General features: G+C 34.0%; 1 protein-coding gene across 1 annotated transcript; it reads right to left on the bottom strand.

The window, feature by feature from the left end:
* Positions 1–10,321: 10,321 nt before the first annotated feature.
* LOC145070723 (uncharacterized) lies at positions 10,322–12,948 on the bottom strand. Its single transcript, XM_079017678.1, has 10 exons — positions 12,672–12,948; positions 12,334–12,506; positions 12,095–12,253; positions 11,867–12,016; positions 11,628–11,771; positions 11,367–11,523; positions 11,105–11,277; positions 10,937–10,992; positions 10,609–10,711; positions 10,322–10,514 (listed from the first exon to the last, which is right to left on the bottom strand). The coding sequence occupies exons 1-10, from the start codon at positions 12,883–12,885 to the stop codon at positions 10,425–10,427; spliced, it is 1,419 nt and encodes a 472-aa protein (XP_078873804.1). The 5' UTR covers positions 12,886–12,948; the 3' UTR covers positions 10,322–10,424.
* Between the last annotated feature and the right edge of the window lie 4,940 nt (positions 12,949–17,888).

The following is a 17,888-nucleotide window of genomic DNA, read 5'->3' as shown; positions in this document are numbered from 1 at the left end:
GAGTTTACGGTCGTAAACCATTATGTTTACGGCCGTGAACTCCTAGACTTAGTGACATTTTGTGTTTTGAAGTTCTAAATGATCCCTAGAAGTATTCTAACTTGAGGAGTTTACGGCACTAGAAGTATTCCAACTTGAAGTTCTAAACTCCTTAACTTGGTGGTTTAATTCTTGGAAGGGTTTAGGGCACTAATAACCTCCTTTGAGGAGTTTACGGCCCCAAGGCCAATTCCTTTGGAGTTTACTGCCGTAAACTCACATGGAAGGGGTGTTTTCATGCTTTCAAGTCCCATGCACATGTAGGATAGTTTCTAGGCATTTATCTAAGGCTAATGAAGGCCTTAGGCACACTTTGGTGCCCTTAATAGATGTTCACAGCCCAAGCACATATTAGGGCCATAATCTCTCTTTGAGAGAGGTTTTTGATCTTTTAAAGTCCTTGATTTATGTAGGAGTAAACCTAGGTAATTGTACAAGACGTTAGGAGTGTTAAAAGCACTCTTTGGTCCATGTTTTTTTGTCACACCCCAAAACCAAGAACGGCGGAAACGTTCTGGAGCGGAGGACGTCATGTATAATATCAACAACAATGTAAAGTAGTAAACAAGCAACAACATCATCCACTGCATTAATAAAATAATTATTATACAATTGTGTTCTGTCAAATTTTGATAAACACAAAGCATAAATCAAAATGAAAGATAAGTCTTGAATAAGCTCCATCTTCCTTTCTCCTTGCATCGGTACCTGTCTAAGATGACCTGAGGATACAAGTAATTTTGAAAGCGAGTATCAGCTTTGAAGCTGGTGAGATCATAAGTATTTTAGTGTCTTAATTTGTATGTAAGAATTTCTAAGTCTATGTATTTCAAGAATTTCTAAGTGTATATGAATTGTAAGTGTTTGAAAAACCCTGGAATCCCTATGATTCCTACTAGTATGAAGGTGTCTTCTACCAAGACCTAACTGATCTCTATGCAGCCTTCTACCAAGGCATCTAGTGTCTGTGTGTGTCTCTTGTAAGAGTGTATATTTTCCCAAGTCTGACTACTATTTATCAAAAGATAGTTTCTACATTACCGTGCGTCGTATGAAAAATTCACGAAGTGAATGTAATGGGAAAAGATATAGTACTATGGTGTAGTGCCGAACTACAACCGTACCTATTACCTTAAATCTAGGGTAATACTTCCAAGTACCGTAGTATTTGATATATATAAATAACTACATCGATACTCAACTGCCTTATTTGAGGGATAAGGTATAATGTGATGTCTAGATCCCAGACTATACGCTCCCCTATCAAAGGGATTTTGGGACCTACCCACGACCCCTGCATGAATGCAAGCTGTGAGCATCCACATTACTAATGATCATGTATACTCGATATAACTATCACAATTGCGGTGTGATTCATCAGTATAGTTATATCCTGAACTGGTTTCGTGCTATAGCCCCTAGTGACGTCTATTCTATGTATATGTAAGTGTACTTATGTAAGTGTGATCATGTAATTGTACTCATGTAAGTGTGATCATGTAATTGTACTCATGTAAGGGTGATCATGTAATAGTACTCATGTAAGTGTGATCATGTAATAGTATAATAGTGTACTGTAATGTTCTACGTGTGCTAGTTGTAATGTGTGTTCTCTCTATCTAGCAAGTATAGTAATGAAATCATTCTAGTATAGTTGTATATGTTCTCGTCCTAGTATAGTTGTATATGTAATGTACAGTAATGTTCTAGAAAGTATTGACTCGTGAATGAACTGACTCATTGTATGATATCGCGTTCTAGTAATGGTTCTAGTATCTTCCTGAACTACCCATATGGTAGCTTATTAGTAATCTAAGTGGTACGTATGGACGTGGATGTACACCCTTGCTACCCAAGGGCATAAGAAGAATTTGGAAGGACCTTTTATGACTTTATATGTACACATGATATATAACTAATATTTAAACGACCTTCGGACGAGTATCTGATATCCCACCAGACCACATCTTAAGCGCGAAAAGGAAATAGGGTGGATAGCCTTCCTAAGTCTTTTAAACATTTCTTATATAACTATACATATAGAGGCATGCAATTTATAATATAAAAGCATAAATAAGTTTGGTAAAACATTTGAAACATAAATATTAGTTTAAGGAAAGATCGACTTGATGTCAATCTATAAAACAATTTGAAGGCATAAGTTTGATAAAACAATATAAGTACAAGGAACATTTGTTTGAAACACAGTTGTAAATAAGTTTGAAATATGATAAACAGAGTAAGAAGTACAGTGTAATAAGTAGTTTGAAACGTATAAAATGTTTATAAAAATCATTTGAAGGAAACGGTTTGGTAAAACGGCTAATGAGAAGCCAAATCTTTTGAATGTTGTATATTAATCACATGTGATTGATGTAATAAGTAATATGATCCTACTTACTAATCACATGTGATTGACATAATAAGTAGCATGATTCTACTTGTATCCCCCCCCATAAAACATTTAAAATAGTTTAAAACATTAGTTAAGGGGTATGAACTCATCTGCAGTAAGTGACTGGAATTGAACGGCTGTTATCGTACGGAAGGATCGGACAAGTGCTTGGTGTCAAGTGAAGACTTAAACACACACAATGATCCTAATTACATATATAAACATATGCATATAAATAATTAGTGATTATAACACTAATTATACAAGTAATAACATTTAAGCGCGAGGATAACACTTTTGGTCAAGTGCTAGGAGGCTAATGGGTTGCAACAAAGGAGTGCAATGCCCCTAATGGAAGTTTAAGGTCAAAAGGCCATATACATTGGAGTTTACGGCCCAGGGGAGTAAGCTCCTAGCCGTAAACTCTCAACCAAGTCATGAAATGGAGCTTAGAATTACTACAACCTTAGAGGGGAATTGTTTCTAGGCTTAACAAGAGTTTAAGGTACCATATTGACTCCTAAAGGGAGTTTACGGCCCAAAGACCCTTTTCCCTTGGAGTTTATGGCCGTAAACTCCCTTGGGAGGGTTCTTATTGTTCTTTCAAGTCTCTATAATAACTAGGAACAATTCTAGGCTTGAGTACTTGGCTTTAGGAGGGTTCATAGCACAAATATGTACCATTTTATGGAGTTTACGGCCTTGGAACCTTTTGGGCCGTAAACTCCCTCATAAATGGGGTTCTTAGAATTTTAACTAGTCCAAAACTCATCTAGGTACTTGCCCTAAAAGTCTCTTGGCCTAAGGAAGTGTCTAGGGTGTCCTTTGACCCCTTAATAGGAGTTTACGGCCCAAGAAATACTCTTGGCCGTAAACTCTCCCACACTTATTGTTTCCATGAGTTTTCTAGGTCCTAAACACTTAGGTGTACATGCCAAAAATAAAGTCTAAGCCTTAGGGAATGTTTGAAGGCATTTTGGCACCTAAAATATGGAGTTTACGGCCGAAAGAGCTTCTTGGCCGTAAACTCCCTTCTAACCATGATTTCTAATGGATTTGTTGGTAATAAGCATGAGTTTAAGGCTTCTAGGTTTTTGTTCTAAGGCTAGGGGAACATTAGGCACTCACTTGTGCCCTTTACTTGGAGTTTACGGCCCAAGAGATGTTCCTTGGCCGTAAACTCCTCAAACTACATGGTTTTGATTTGTTTCTAGCCTCTAATGCTCATACATAAAGTCCTTAGTTAGATGCCTAACACAGAAATGGGACTAGATGGCCTTTAGGCTTGATTTTGGAGTTTACTCCCCAAGAACGTTCTTGGGCGTTAAACTCCCGGATCTTGTACTTTGGACATGTAAATAATGTTATTAAGCATATAACAAGTATTAAAACACATCTATGAAAGTAGACTCACAATCTGGGATGAAAACCCGAAGATCCGTGAGAGAGAAATCGACTTTTCTCTAATTGGAATCCAACTAATGAACCAATTTGGTTCAGAATTCTATTTATAGTCCTGAGATTTTTGGCAGAAAATATTTCTATTCTCGGAATGGATTCTAATGACCTAGAGTAATGGAATTACGGTGTTGCACAAAATCCTAGTGCATACACTCTCCTAATAACTCCTTAGGTGTAAAACCCTGAAAACTGCCAAACTTATTCCATAAGTCTGAATTTTCACTGTAATTTCTCTACTACTATTGGATTGAAATGGTTTGATTAGAATGGAAATTTTCGGGTTGTCACATTTTTGGAGTTCACGGTCCAAGATCTTCTTGGGCCGTGAACACCTAAACTTTGGTGTTTCTTTGATGTTTTCTTGTCTTAAATACACTTATATACAAGCCTAAGGTAGTAACACATCACGGGGGAAAGGCTAGGCATCATATCGGGAGTTTACCGCCCAAGAACACCTTGGGGAGTAAACTCCTAAATCTAGTTGTTTTGATATGTAATCTATGTTATTAACACATTATAAGCTATATAACACTACTAGGGAGAGATACTCATGATTTGGGATGAATACCCGAAGTTCCGTGAGAGAGAGAAAATGGCTTTTCTCTAGTTGTAAATGTAAATAATGAATGAAATTGTTTCAGAATTCTATTTACAGTCCTGATATTTTTGGCAAAAAATATTTTATTCCCGAAATGATCTCTAATATAATAAAGTGTTGGAATAACATAGTTGCACAAAACCCTAGTGCATCCACTCTCCTGATATCTCCTGAAGTGTAAGCCCTGAATTACTCAAACTTATACGGAAAAGTCTAAAAATTTACTGTGACTGTTATAACTTCTATTGAAGTGATATTGTTTGTACAGAATAGAATTTCGGGTTATTACAATGAACGTACAGAGAAAAACCCTAATCTGGTAAAAAACTTACACCAAAAGTAAACCTAATGATTATTTATAGGGAACAATAAATATCTACCATAAATATAAAATAAATGCCTAATATAAAACCAATGCCTTAGAAGAGCTCGATTAAGAACTTCTACTGTAAAGGCACCGTAGGGAATCATAAAATGATTAACCCTAAAAAGGCTTCCCTAAATAACCAAATATGCCATATCAGTTTCAATATCTCAAATACTCAACAATCTCCCCCTAGATGTTGAAACTGATGAAGATCACGATTTCCGATCTTCTTGACATTTCTCCCCCTAAATTGTGAGAATCATCAGTACATGGGGTCTTCAAAGCGAGAGAAATAGAAATAATCTTCCAAATATGAACTCCCCCTTGAATAATCATCACTCCCCCTTGAATCTTCAACAAATACCATGGAGAGAATCCGGATAGTTAAGAAAATCTTCAAAACCCGACAGATATGATGAAACAAATTCTTTTAGAATAAACCCAATCTTCAAAAAATTAAAACCGAAAAATAACAAAAAAAATAATTTTGTATTTTCCGATATTTAAATTTAGACAAAAGAATAGAATAAGAAGAAATTATTTTAGAAGGGTTTGAAAAGAATAAGACCAAAGAAAAGGATAAGAAATGAAAATATTTTGGAAAGAAGGGGTAAAAGTGGTAAAATCCAAAAAAATGGTAAAGAGTTTTGGATTCTGGGATAAAAACGGATAAGCTCTAAAAATAAAGGGACCGGAGTTGAAACTTTAACCCTTCTTCGTTTGATCTATAAAACACGCATCTTTGACTTTAAAAATAAATTGAAGTTGCCAATTTGTTCAAACACAGGGACTGAAACTGTAAAGTAGCTGAAGATTCAGGGACCGATAATGTAACATGATCTTTCTTCGTCACTTAACTTTACCCCCTGATTAAAAGAGCACTTGTAACGTATACTCAGTAGGAATGTTTGTAAACAAAATCCACAAACACCGATTCCACCCAATCCCACATATACATTCGTTTCGAGAATAAAGATACGAATCCAAGCATAGGATCTGGAGACGAATCCGAGTCCATCGATTATACCCCAAAGCGAATCTGATTTCAAACACGAATCCAATCACCGGTTCGCTATGAATCTCGATTGACACGTTCGCTGCAAATTAAATCCATAATTCAAATGTTCCCTTTTCGATCTGAACACATTGATTGTTTGTGAGACGCGAATCGAGTCAACTAGTTCGTTTAAACGCCGATGATACCAGTCCATTGACTTTTCAAAGTCAAAATTAAAAAACGATCGTATCAAATTTTGACTTTCTCAATTTTGACCATCTGATCGACAATTGTACGTCACAGGACCCAAAAATCTGATTTTTAAACCTCCGATTCTGAATTGAACTCCCGATCGAGCCTAGAACATGAACGCTAGTACTTCGATTTCAATTCGTACAACCGATTTCCGATCTAGATTTGAGTTACAGGAGCGAATCCTTCAATGTCGACTGTGAAGCGACTCTTTCATGAACCGCAAGCAAAACTCAGGTTCGCTTCTTCAAATACAGTTGCAGATTCGCTTTATCAATGACACAACCGGTTTTGACATAAGCCACGTTTCCAAGATCCATAGCACAGTGAACCAGATTTCAATTCCACAACCAATCGTTGATGATCCGAAAGTGAATCGCAGGTTCGCTCTTATGGCCCCGATTTCAAATTGACATGGACCGAAAGTAATCAAGGACCGAACGCAGATTAAGGACCGAAAGCTAATTAAGGACCGAAAGCGAAATAGACCGAATGCTTCGGCTGTGAACAGTAGTTTCGGGTTCGGTTTTTGTGGGTTCGGTTGTTAATCCTGAGTTTCGCTTCTTGACTGAGACTTTCGCTTCTAGGCCTGAGTTTCGCTTGTGAGTAGATGAAGTTCGTTTCTTAATGATGAGTTCGCCTTTGGTTGTTCTTGATCATTAACCTGCGAATGTGATTGTGATTTTTGCTTCTGGATGTTTGGATCGTTTCTTCATTTGAGTTCGTCACCGTCGATTTACAGGAACCAATTTAAGCAATTGATCAAAGTTCTACTAAAACCCCTTTTCATTTTAATGAAGTGGCATTTTGTACCCAAAGCCCTTAACAGCGAAACTAACCCTTATATTTCCATAACTTCGAATCTGGCCTTTCTGTTGCAATAGTCTGACAGTTTGTACCCTTTTTGCTGAAATGTGTCAGGTGGCAGCCTACTTTTATCAGAAAATGTCACTATTCACCTCTTTTTCAACTTTTTCAGTTTTTTGTCAATTTCAACACACAAAAAATAATAAATTTGATTTCTTCAATAAGATTTCATATCTTTGACCCAATATTCACCAGATTTCACCAAAATTTTGTCCTTATTTTTTTTTTTTTTAAGAGGACAAAACTTTTATGGGACTTTTGGTACCCATTTAAGGTTCAACATAGAAGTTGGTTTCTTGCATACCCACTTATTTGAAGAAAATCTATTATCCTCTGAAAATAATACCCGCTTCTTTGTTGGAAAACAAAATTTTCATTAAACCAACCAAAATCTCTTTTCTTTTCCTTCCAACTTCTAAGATTTTTAACTGAAGAAAAATGAGAATCAGAGATTCTTTGAGCATGTTTGACATCAACTTTGTCAACCTTCTCACAAGCATTGGGTACTTGTACCTTGGGCATCCAAAGCTTCTTTATTTTTCTCTTGTTCTTCTTCCTCTTCTACCTTTTCTGATTTCTAGGCTTCATAAACGAATTGTGAATCTGAACAACCTTTTCACTATTCTAAATTTGAACATTAGAAGACCTTTGAACACAATCCTTAGGAGTTTCATATATCTGAATTTCTTGAATCATTGGTTTTCTGTAAGAAATCATTCCTTCAAAAACATCTTCAGAACATAAGGAATGATCTGTTTGAGTTCCAATATAACATAATGTCTTCACTTTCACGATTTCAAATGAATTTCTTTGAGATTCATCTTTTGAAGTACCAAATTCGGAATGTAACTCTTCTGGAAAACATGAACCACTTGACTCCCCCTCAACAAGAACATCTGGAGTCATCTTTTCTTCAGAAACATGAGGAACATTATGAACTTCTTCTTTTTCCTTTTCAGCTCTTTTCATCTTCAACATCTGTTTATGTTCCCGATCTAAATGTTCATATATAACACAAAATTGTTCTACTATTCTCTCATTCTTTTGCAATTCACGTTCATCAACCCGTGTGTAATAATTTATTTTCTTATCAACAAAAGAATTATATAACTCAGTAACATTCCTCAACGTAGAATCACCAAGAACATGAAAAAAGTTGATTTGTTTACACCATAGATTGGCTTAGTGACCTTTAATCCAAGTTTTAAAATGGAGTTACAGAATAAAAGATCCATTAGATCTTCAACAAATGATAGAACTTGAAGAGAGAGAAAGTAGATCTGATAAGAATTCTAGAGAGAGAAAAACGGATCTGAAAGGGTTTTTAGTGAGAGAAAACAGATATGAGATGGATTTTAGAGAGATATAGTAGATCTGAACACGAAAATTCAAACAAACACAAAATTTTCTTCTAACTCTCTTCCAAAACTCGATTCAAGAACAAATCAGATGAAATATTGAGTTGAAGAAAACAGATCTGAACAAGATTTTCAACAAAAAAAAAAACGAGATATAGACTTTTTCTTTTCAGAAAACTTACAAAACTTGAAGAACAAGGTGAGATTCATGATTCAATATCGCCATAAACAAGATCGATTCTTGAAAAAATCATTGAGATCTACAAGAACCCGTTCTGATACCACTTGTTATGAATAAATCCGAGATGACGAATGCGGAATATCAAGAACAATCAAGAATCAATCACCATAATATGTAAGTAATCTGATAAAGGGTTTTTGTATATTGATTATCTCATGAACGTACAGAGAAAAACCCTAATCTGGTAAAAAGCTTACACCAAAAGTAAACCTAATGATTATTTATAGGGAACAATAAATATCTACCATGAATATAAAATATATGCCTAATATAAAACCAATGTCTTAGAAGAGCTCGATTAAGAACTTCTACTGTAAAGGCACCGTAGGAAATCATAAAATGATTAACCCTAAAAAGGCTTCCCTAAATAACCAAATATGCCATATCAGTTTCAATATCTCAAATACTCAACAAAAATGACTCATACACAATAGTTATTCTCTATACACAACAATTCATGTTTTATAAAGTAGTACAATACAACGTTTTAAAGCATAAACTATTGTGTATAAAAAAAAATTGTTGTGTACAAATGAGCTTCCGAAATTAACCCTTATTTTATATTGAGACAATTCACTAAATAAAAAAGGGTTAATGTCATAAAAACCCTCAAATTTTCAGGGTTTTGTCGGTTTTGCTTAAAGTTGAATTTTATGTCTGTTTTTACCCTAACATTTTCGAAAAAAATGTTCAGTTTTACCCTTTTACAGGTGATAACAGGTTTTCCAGGTTACCATTATATTAAATTCGCAAAAAAACTCTTAAGTTTACCCTTTTTTGTGTTTTTACCCTTAAGTTTATAATTTTTTACACTTTTACCTTAAGTATTTTTTCATAATATACATATTCATGTAGAAAAATCGTATTTATATACGAAAAAATGCTTAATTAAATATTGTATTTTTTTAATGTTATATATATATATATATATATATATATATATATATATATATATATATATATATATATATATATATATCTGTGTGTGTGTGTGTGTGTTTGCAAGGTTATACCATTTAAAAAGATAAATAATATTTTTAGAATTATGAATATGTGTTTTATAGATATAGTTCTTAGAAGTATAAATACATATTTTTACATTATTATATATAAATATGTATCTATACTTCTAAAAATATATTTATACTTAAAAAAAACATATATCGAAATACATATTTACATTTCTAAGAATATATGTATATACTTATATAAACATGTTTATAATTCAACATGTTTTTTTATTGATATGTATATTTTTAAATGCATAAAAATATGTACTTGTAGTTCTAAAAACATATTAATTTGTGTTTTTTTTTTTACATTTTAAATGGTTTATCCAAGAAAAAACCTATACACACACACACACACGCATATATATATATATATATATATATATATATATATATATATATATAATAACCTTAAAAAAATGTAAATACAATATTTAATTAAACTTTTTTCGTATATAAATATAATTTTTCTGCATGAATATATATAATATGAAAGAAAATACAAAGGGTAAAAGTGTAAAAAAAATATATATATAAACTTAAGCGTAAAAACGTAAAAAAACTATAAACTAAAAGGTTTTTTTGCGAAACTAATATAATGATAACCTGTTATCACCGGTAAAAGGGTAAAACCGAACATTTTTTGGAAAATGTTAAGGTAAAAACGGACATAAAATTCAACTTTGGGCAAAACCGACAAAACCATGAAAACTTGAGGGTTTTTATGACATTAGCCTAATAAAAAACAAGCTTTATTTATATACAACACTTACCATATACATAACTTATCCAACAGTTAACAATAAGAAAAAACAGACCCACATAATTGTTTTTATAGATCATATGAAATTCATCCTTTTTGGAATTTGTATTCCTGCCCTCTTCAAAAGTTGTGCAGCAGCATTCTTTGCCATCGAAATAATTTCAGCCTGCCCGTTGACAAATTAATTCCAATAGTTTTTGACATAAGTAATTAAAACTTTATTTTTCGCAAATACTGTATAAAAATTGTGCCCATGGTACCTCATCAACATTCATGATTTTCTGATTCTTCATGATCCAATGGCCATTGCACATAACAGAGACGATATTTTCAGTTCTCAAGCAATAAACAAGGTTGGAAATGCTGCATCATGTATACAGCAGCAATTATCTTATTAGAAACAAGAATTAGGATCATGTGAAATCAATAACATATATATACGTCTTGTTTTTTCTTTATGTAGATGGACTTTATATATAGGAGACAATAGAAAATTTTATATTGATTGAGCACGTTACCCTACAAGACTTGATTGGAAAAGAACACAGACCCATAATTTGAAATATTATTAAAGTTGTGTATATATACCAGTCATGAATTGGAACCATAGACCAAGAGGAAGGATTGATTACAATCATATCAGCCTGAAAACAAGAATGCATATATAACTATAAGAAGAAGATTAAAAATCTTTTTTTTTTTTTTTTTTTCATTTTTATTGCAACAACAGCAAAAGCAAAAAGGAAAAAGAAAAACCTTTTTTCCAACTTGAAGAGATCCTATATCGTTCTCCCAGAGTAGTGCTTTTGCACCATTTAGAGTTGCCATGTTGAGAAGTGTTTCAGCTGGAAGAATTGTAGGGTTTGTAGTGCCAGTTGCATAAACTTCTCTTCCCTTGTTGATCAAAGAAGCTATATACATTTCGTCAACTGAAAAAAAGAGTAGTAGTACCAAAATTTAATTGGAAATGATTTATAATTTATTTGTATGTTTGAGAAAAATAATACATACAACATACCAATGCTCATTCTATTATTTGATGGTGCTCCGTCTGTTCCTAATGATACACAAATGTTGGCATCAAGCATTTCCCTAATTGGCGCAAATCCAAGCATCCGCATTGCAGCAGCAGGACAGTGGGACACCTTAACCCCACAACTAGAAAGAAATCCAATCTAAAAATTTGATAAACTACTGCATTATATATATATATATATATATAACTAACTAACATGCATGCTCATAGTAAAAAAAAATGAAGTAGAATTTTGAGGATTACCTCCTTTTCATTCACCCAAACAGAATGAGCTGCAAGCAAATTGCTTCTCAAAAAGTTTATTTTTTCCAAATATGTAACTGTTCCATGATCAACTTCCCGTGTTTGCATCACAACATGATTTTCAGAAGGTATCTCTGCAACATGCTATCGGGTAACCAAACAATTAACACCAGATCCAGAGGAGATTCACCAACATGACAAAATCTAATTAAACTGTTGAAAATTCAAGTGGGAGAGACCATGTGGATTCCGGTATTCAGTTGTTTGGCTGTATCTCTTGTTTGAAGGAGCAAATCATCAGTTGAATTCATAATCTGTCTTATCCCAAGCCATATTCTGATGCGTCCATCTGCAGTATCATGGTGCTTCTTATGCAATTCCTTTTGGGACTGAAATCCCCACATTCATTCATTAAGTATGTAGCGAGTGAGTGTTTCTCAAGTGCATAGCTAGTTTTGGAAATTTACCTGAATACATTCGTCTGCAGTCCTAATGCCCCATGAAGATGGTAAGCCATCGCCAGAATCCATGATTGACTCTGTCAAACATGCACGCAAACCTAGTAATTCTACTGCCTTTGCCATTCCTGATACATGTTGTCCTCCTGCTTCTGCGAAGCATGTCACCTAATCCAAATTTTCAACACTTCAAATTGGAAAAAAAATCTGGCATCATTTTGTTGTATTCTAAAATCCCACAAGCTTACACCAGAGTGAATGAGTTCGATTCCACAAAGTAAAGTGGAGATGTATGAATCTTCTTCAGTCATGTTCGATTCATATGGCCAAATGCGATGGTGCAACCACGTAAGCAAATCGACGTCATCAGCAATCCCTCTAGCTAGTTGTTGAGACGTATGAACGTGTGTATTGATCAAACCTAATTAAAATTTAAATAAGGACAACTTTAAACTGACATCTAATTAAACGCACAAAAGTTGAAAACCTTAAAAAGCATTTTGCTTGAATTGGTTGCAAGTCGTCTTTACAACAATTCGATTTTATGTAAAAGGTTAACTCATAATTATGGTGAACAGAAAATAACCAGGAAGTAGAAATTGGCCATGGAGATCGATGATTTCCTGTGAATTTGAAGAGAATTGACGGATTATATCTGAGGATTGACCGACGGCTATGATTCTATCGTTGTTAATAACGATTCCGCCATTAAGAAAGACACGGAGTTCATTATCCATAGTCACGATCATCGCATTGTGGATTATAAGCTGTGAGCTTTTCATATCCGTAACATCGTTCATGACTCTTTGCTCTGTTTCACTTTCTGAATGAGGGCTGCTCGGAACATCTTAGGTCAACGGTTGATCTTATAACATTCGGCACAAAGTTATATTATTGCAAAAAAAAAAAAAAAAAAAAAAAATACGAATAGTTTTTAAGAAAACTTTTTACATTTATAATCCCTATCTAATGTAAAATGACTATTTTGTCATTTTTATATGATATTTTTAGTATGCATTTTTTTTTCTAATCATATCCTTCCATACTATCACTGAGAATCATCATTATTCCTTTCATATCAATAAAAAATAACCATACTCCTTATCTCCATTATTGCCTATTGCCTTCACCATCATCTCTCTCTCTCTCTCTCTCTCTCTCTCTCTCTCTCTCTCTCTCTCTCTCTCTCTCTCTCTCTCTCTCTCTCTCTCTCTCTCTCTCTCTCTCTCTCTCTCTCTCTCTCTATATATATATATATATATATATATATATATATATATATATATATATATATATATATATATATATATATATATAATGGGTGACTTGGTTTGGTTATTCGAAGCATAACTATTATAACCGGTTAATGTATTATAATAGTTATTGGGTATTTGTTAGTAATGGTTTTAGATTGTTAATCATTTGTGTTAACGTTTAATGTTTGTTAAGGGTAATGGTCCAAAATAATAGCAAAAATAGAAAGTAGGTTGCTAAAAAAAGGAAAAGAGAAAGTATATTGTTGTAAAAACTAAAAATCAGAAAATATGTTGTTATTAAATGGAAAACGTACTGATATATAATTGAAAAAAATGGAAATACATTGATGTAATGAAACTGGAATTGAATGTTATATCAACCTAGTCTTAAAACAAATCGTTACCAAGATGCATTTTACATTCAAAAGAGGCAAAAAGTTCCTTCAATCTCCATTCATGGTCGAATCATCACTAGACATTTTCCCCTTTCCATAGTAATCTACAAAAAACAAAATCTAATATATTGTTAAAAGTTAAGAAGCAAAAGGGTATAAATTAATTAAATGGGTAAATGGTTACCATTTTCTAAATTCTCCAAATTAACTAGTAACTCTTGTTGTTGTAAGCCATGAATGGACGTCTCTTGCAAGTTTGACGATGTAACATGTAGCCAATCGTGTGGGCACAACGTACAAAAATGACCATTGGTTATGGTTTTCTTATAACAACTTAGTTATAGTTTTGCTTCTTTGTGTGGTTAAAGGTCAAATGTAGTTGTGATATTGTAGTACTGTTTTAGGCACATTTTAGCTCAATAACTGTAATGTCTAAAATTTCAAACAAAAAATTTCTTTTAAAATAAACTAATTACACATTCAAAATTATCATTTCAAAGTATTATAAAACCCTTTTGCTTAAACGTCAAAAAATAGTTTCCAAAAACCTAGTATCAAATAAGAGTACGATAGTAACATCAACAATTGACTCGCAAACTTACGTCATTCTTTTAAAATATTCGACTCGCAGCCTTGCGTCGTTTCGTCATCAACAGTTGACTTGCAACCTTGTGTCATTCGGTCAACGACTTTAGGTATCTAGGCTCATAACCTAGCATAGTTCCACCATCAACCCCTCAAACATGACACATCAATGCATCATATAACATACAACCATACCAAAGGTTTTGCTAATATTGAGGCATCGCTTATTGAATGCATAGTTATACATAGTCGAAGATCATATATATAGTCAAAAGGATGTTTTTCTACCTGATGTGAGATTTTTATAGTAAAAATTCTTTAAGTTTTAAATTTATAAACCTTTATCTAGTGTTTCTTAACTAACACTCAGACAAGTAATGAACCTAATCAAATATAGTATAGTTGCGGTAAATAAGGGTGTCGAACTCTCGGGGATTAGGTATTACTTATAACAGATTGAATCAATTAAACACAAAAAATTAAAAATTAAAAAAATTAATCTGGAGGGTTTATACTTTATTACGAATAAACTCAAATTAGCAAATAGAATAACTTTTAGAGAATATTTTTATAGAGCACTTTCACTTAAACTTCTAATCCCTATTTCCTATGGTGCATTTATGATAGTGCAATGAGGTATTCAAACTTAACAAATTATACTATTAATTATGATCAATTACTAATTTTTATGATTAATAGATATTTAATTTAATGTTTATCAAACTAGAAACCTATAAATCAACTAATTGGTCGGAGCGAAAGAACGATTAAAACACTGGAAGATATGTTAAGAGCATGTACTCTGGAATTCCAACGTATTTGGGATGAGCACTTACCTCTGGTAGAATTTTCCTACAATAATAGTTTCCACTCGAGCATCAAGATGGCACCTTATCAAGCCTTGTACAGACAAAAGTGTCGTACGTCGTCATATTGGCTTGAAGTCGAAGAAAAGCAGTTTATTGGCCTCGAGATAATCCATCAGACTGCTGAAAAGCTAAAGGTGATTAGGTAAAGGATGTTAGTAGCTCGGGATCGTCAAAAGAGATATGCTGATAAGAAAAGACGACCGATGACATTCATAGTTGGAGATTCGGTTTTGCTTAAAGCCTCACCATAGAAGGGACTTATAAGATTTGGGAAGAGAGGAAAGTTGAGTCCAAGATTTATTGGACTGTTCAAAGTTCTTTAGAGGATTGGGAACCAAGCTTACAAGCTAGAACTACTAGAAGAACTAGATGGTATTCATAAAACTTTCCATGTGTGTTAATTAAGGAAGTTCACGGGAGAAGTTCTCGACATAATTCCAATTTTCTGAGTTAAGGATGGATGGGAATAAGAGGCTAATCGAAGAACCAAAGGCAATTATTGACCATAAGATAAAAAAAGTTACGAAGCAAGATGGTCGACTTAGTGCTTGTGCAATGGAAACAAACAAATGGGCTGAACCTCACCTAGGAAACAGAGGGTGACATGATGAGTTGCTATCCACATCTATTTGTTGATGCATGATTATGGGACAGAATCATCCTAAGGGGGATAGAATTGTAATGCCCGTGTTTCGAGGCTAAGCATTAATTCGTTGATGTAATTGTCAAGGTCAACCATTGTAACTTATTTTAAAGTAATAAAGATGAATTACTTGAATATTATGTGAATTATGTGATTTTATATGATTATATACTTGTTTGTAAAGATATATTAAAAATAAGCGTCAAAAATAAAATTTTAGACAAACCCGATATCTATGAAGAAAGTTGTAGTGGTCATGACAAGGATTTCGGAGATATAAAGAATACCGAAATCCGAGTTATAACAAAGAAGTTATGACATGTCAAAGTTTCACAACAGAACCGGCACGACACTGCGTGACTTAAAAAGTGAATTTATGATAAAGTGTTTTTTAGCCTTAGCAATCTAAACAAAAGTCATAGTGTTCGCTAAACCGAGAGCATACATAAAAAGAACGCCCCAATCTGACTTCATATGAGGGAGTTATGATTTTTCCAAGTTTCAGATTAACAGTACACAACCCAGAGTTTGAATAGTAGATCTAACGGTTTTCAGCCAACACAACCTAAACAGGAATCGAAGGTCTCGTTAATAGTAGCTCAACGATAAAAAGGCAAACGGAAACGAACGTCGGATGAAGAAGCTATGAATTTTTAACGGACCTTCCTGTCCCGGCCTGTTAAAAATATAACTTTAAAAATAATCTCAAAATGAGTCGGCGAAGTCTAAACGAAAGTTGTAGAGTACGGTCTTACCTACGCGTGGATATAAAGAACGTCAAAAATGGAGCTCGTATGCGAAAGTTATGATTTTTTGAAGTTTGAGGTACGCATTTCAAATCTTATCTGAAGGGAACGCCTCGTGTGCGAGGGTACGCTAAGCGTACCGAAGTATGCCATGCGTACGAAGCGCGTACACCCTGTATTCTCTTTCTTTTAGCTGTCCGCAGCTAGCCACGAATCACCATAGAAGACCGGACACCTGTCCTCTACGCGCAGTGTACCACCGAGGGTACGCCCAACGTAATCTGAATCCTCGACCCTATAAAAGGGGGGTGCGAGGCAACCTTCTTCCTTTACACATTTTACACTTTCTTTCTCTCTCTGCTCTTTCTCTCTCTCTCTCTCTCTCTCTAGCCTCCCTAACCCACCCCGAAGCCTAGTAAACCTCCCTAGCACTAGAATATTCAAGCCCCAAAGTGTCCGAAGACTCCGAGAAAAAGAGTTTTTCGGTTTAAAACTTTGCCCGTGCAGAACCCGATTTTCAAGCAAACCTCCTGGTTTCGTCAAAGAAGATTATTTTAAGAAGCAAAGTGTTATCCGAATCACCACCTTATAAAGTGAGTGCATAGTTACTTTCATCTTACACATAAATATGAAGTGTTTTTTATAAATTACGTGCTATTTGTGCATATTTACTTGAGATCTATGCTGGATGAAAGTCTGAATTTCTTTCTTTTCAGATCTAAACTTTTTCTTCAAATCTAAGTTGTATATGTATCTTGTGCTTTGAGATCTATGCTGGATGAAAGATTTAAACTTTGTTTTTTAGATCTAGACTATACATGTATTTTATATCTAAAAATATGTTGGGTAGAACATGGGTGGATAAATGATTAGGGATGAAAGATGATATAGATGAACATTGGCAGTTGTGCCACAACCTGTAGATGTTTTTGAACTATGATTTACTGTAAACATCCTAGCAGCTGTGCAAAAAGGATAATATCGACAACTGTGCCTAATAGAGAACATTATAATTCTGGCAGTTGCGCCTAAATAATAATATCGGCAGCTGCGCCTAATAAAGAACATCATAATTCTGGCAGTTGCGCCTAAATGATAATATCGGCAGGTGCGCCTAGTAAAGAACGTCATAATCCTGACAGTTGCGCCTAAATGATGATATTGACAGTTGCGCCTAATAGATAACATTGGCAGCTGCGCCATAGGCAAAGATGGACTTCGTGCATATTACTTAGGAGAATCCTTAGGAATGATAAGATGAATGATAGATGATTCTTAAGGTAAATCCTTAAGAGTGAAGAAGATAATA

The sequence above is a fragment of the Lactuca serriola genome, chromosome 8 (assembly GCF_051521515.1).
Source record: "Lactuca serriola cultivar US96UC23 chromosome 8, Lser_US96UC23_V15, whole genome shotgun sequence".
NCBI lineage: Eukaryota > Viridiplantae > Streptophyta > Magnoliopsida > Asterales > Asteraceae > Lactuca > Lactuca serriola.
This window is presented reverse-complemented; position numbering and strand designations above follow the sequence as displayed.

Bases quoted from the DNA above. Each gene is read 5' to 3' on its own strand.
- LOC145070723 (XM_079017678.1), bottom strand. From the start codon at position 12,885: ATGAACGATGTTACGGATATGAAAAGCTCACAGCTTATAATCCACAAT. The intron at 10,712-10,936 runs GTATATATACAC...TACATGATGCAG, and splicing joins ATGGTTCCAATTCATGACTG to CATTTCCAACCTTGTTTATT. The intron at 10,515-10,608 runs GTACCATGGGCA...GTCAACGGGCAG, and splicing joins AAATCATGAATGTTGATGAG to GCTGAAATTATTTCGATGGC.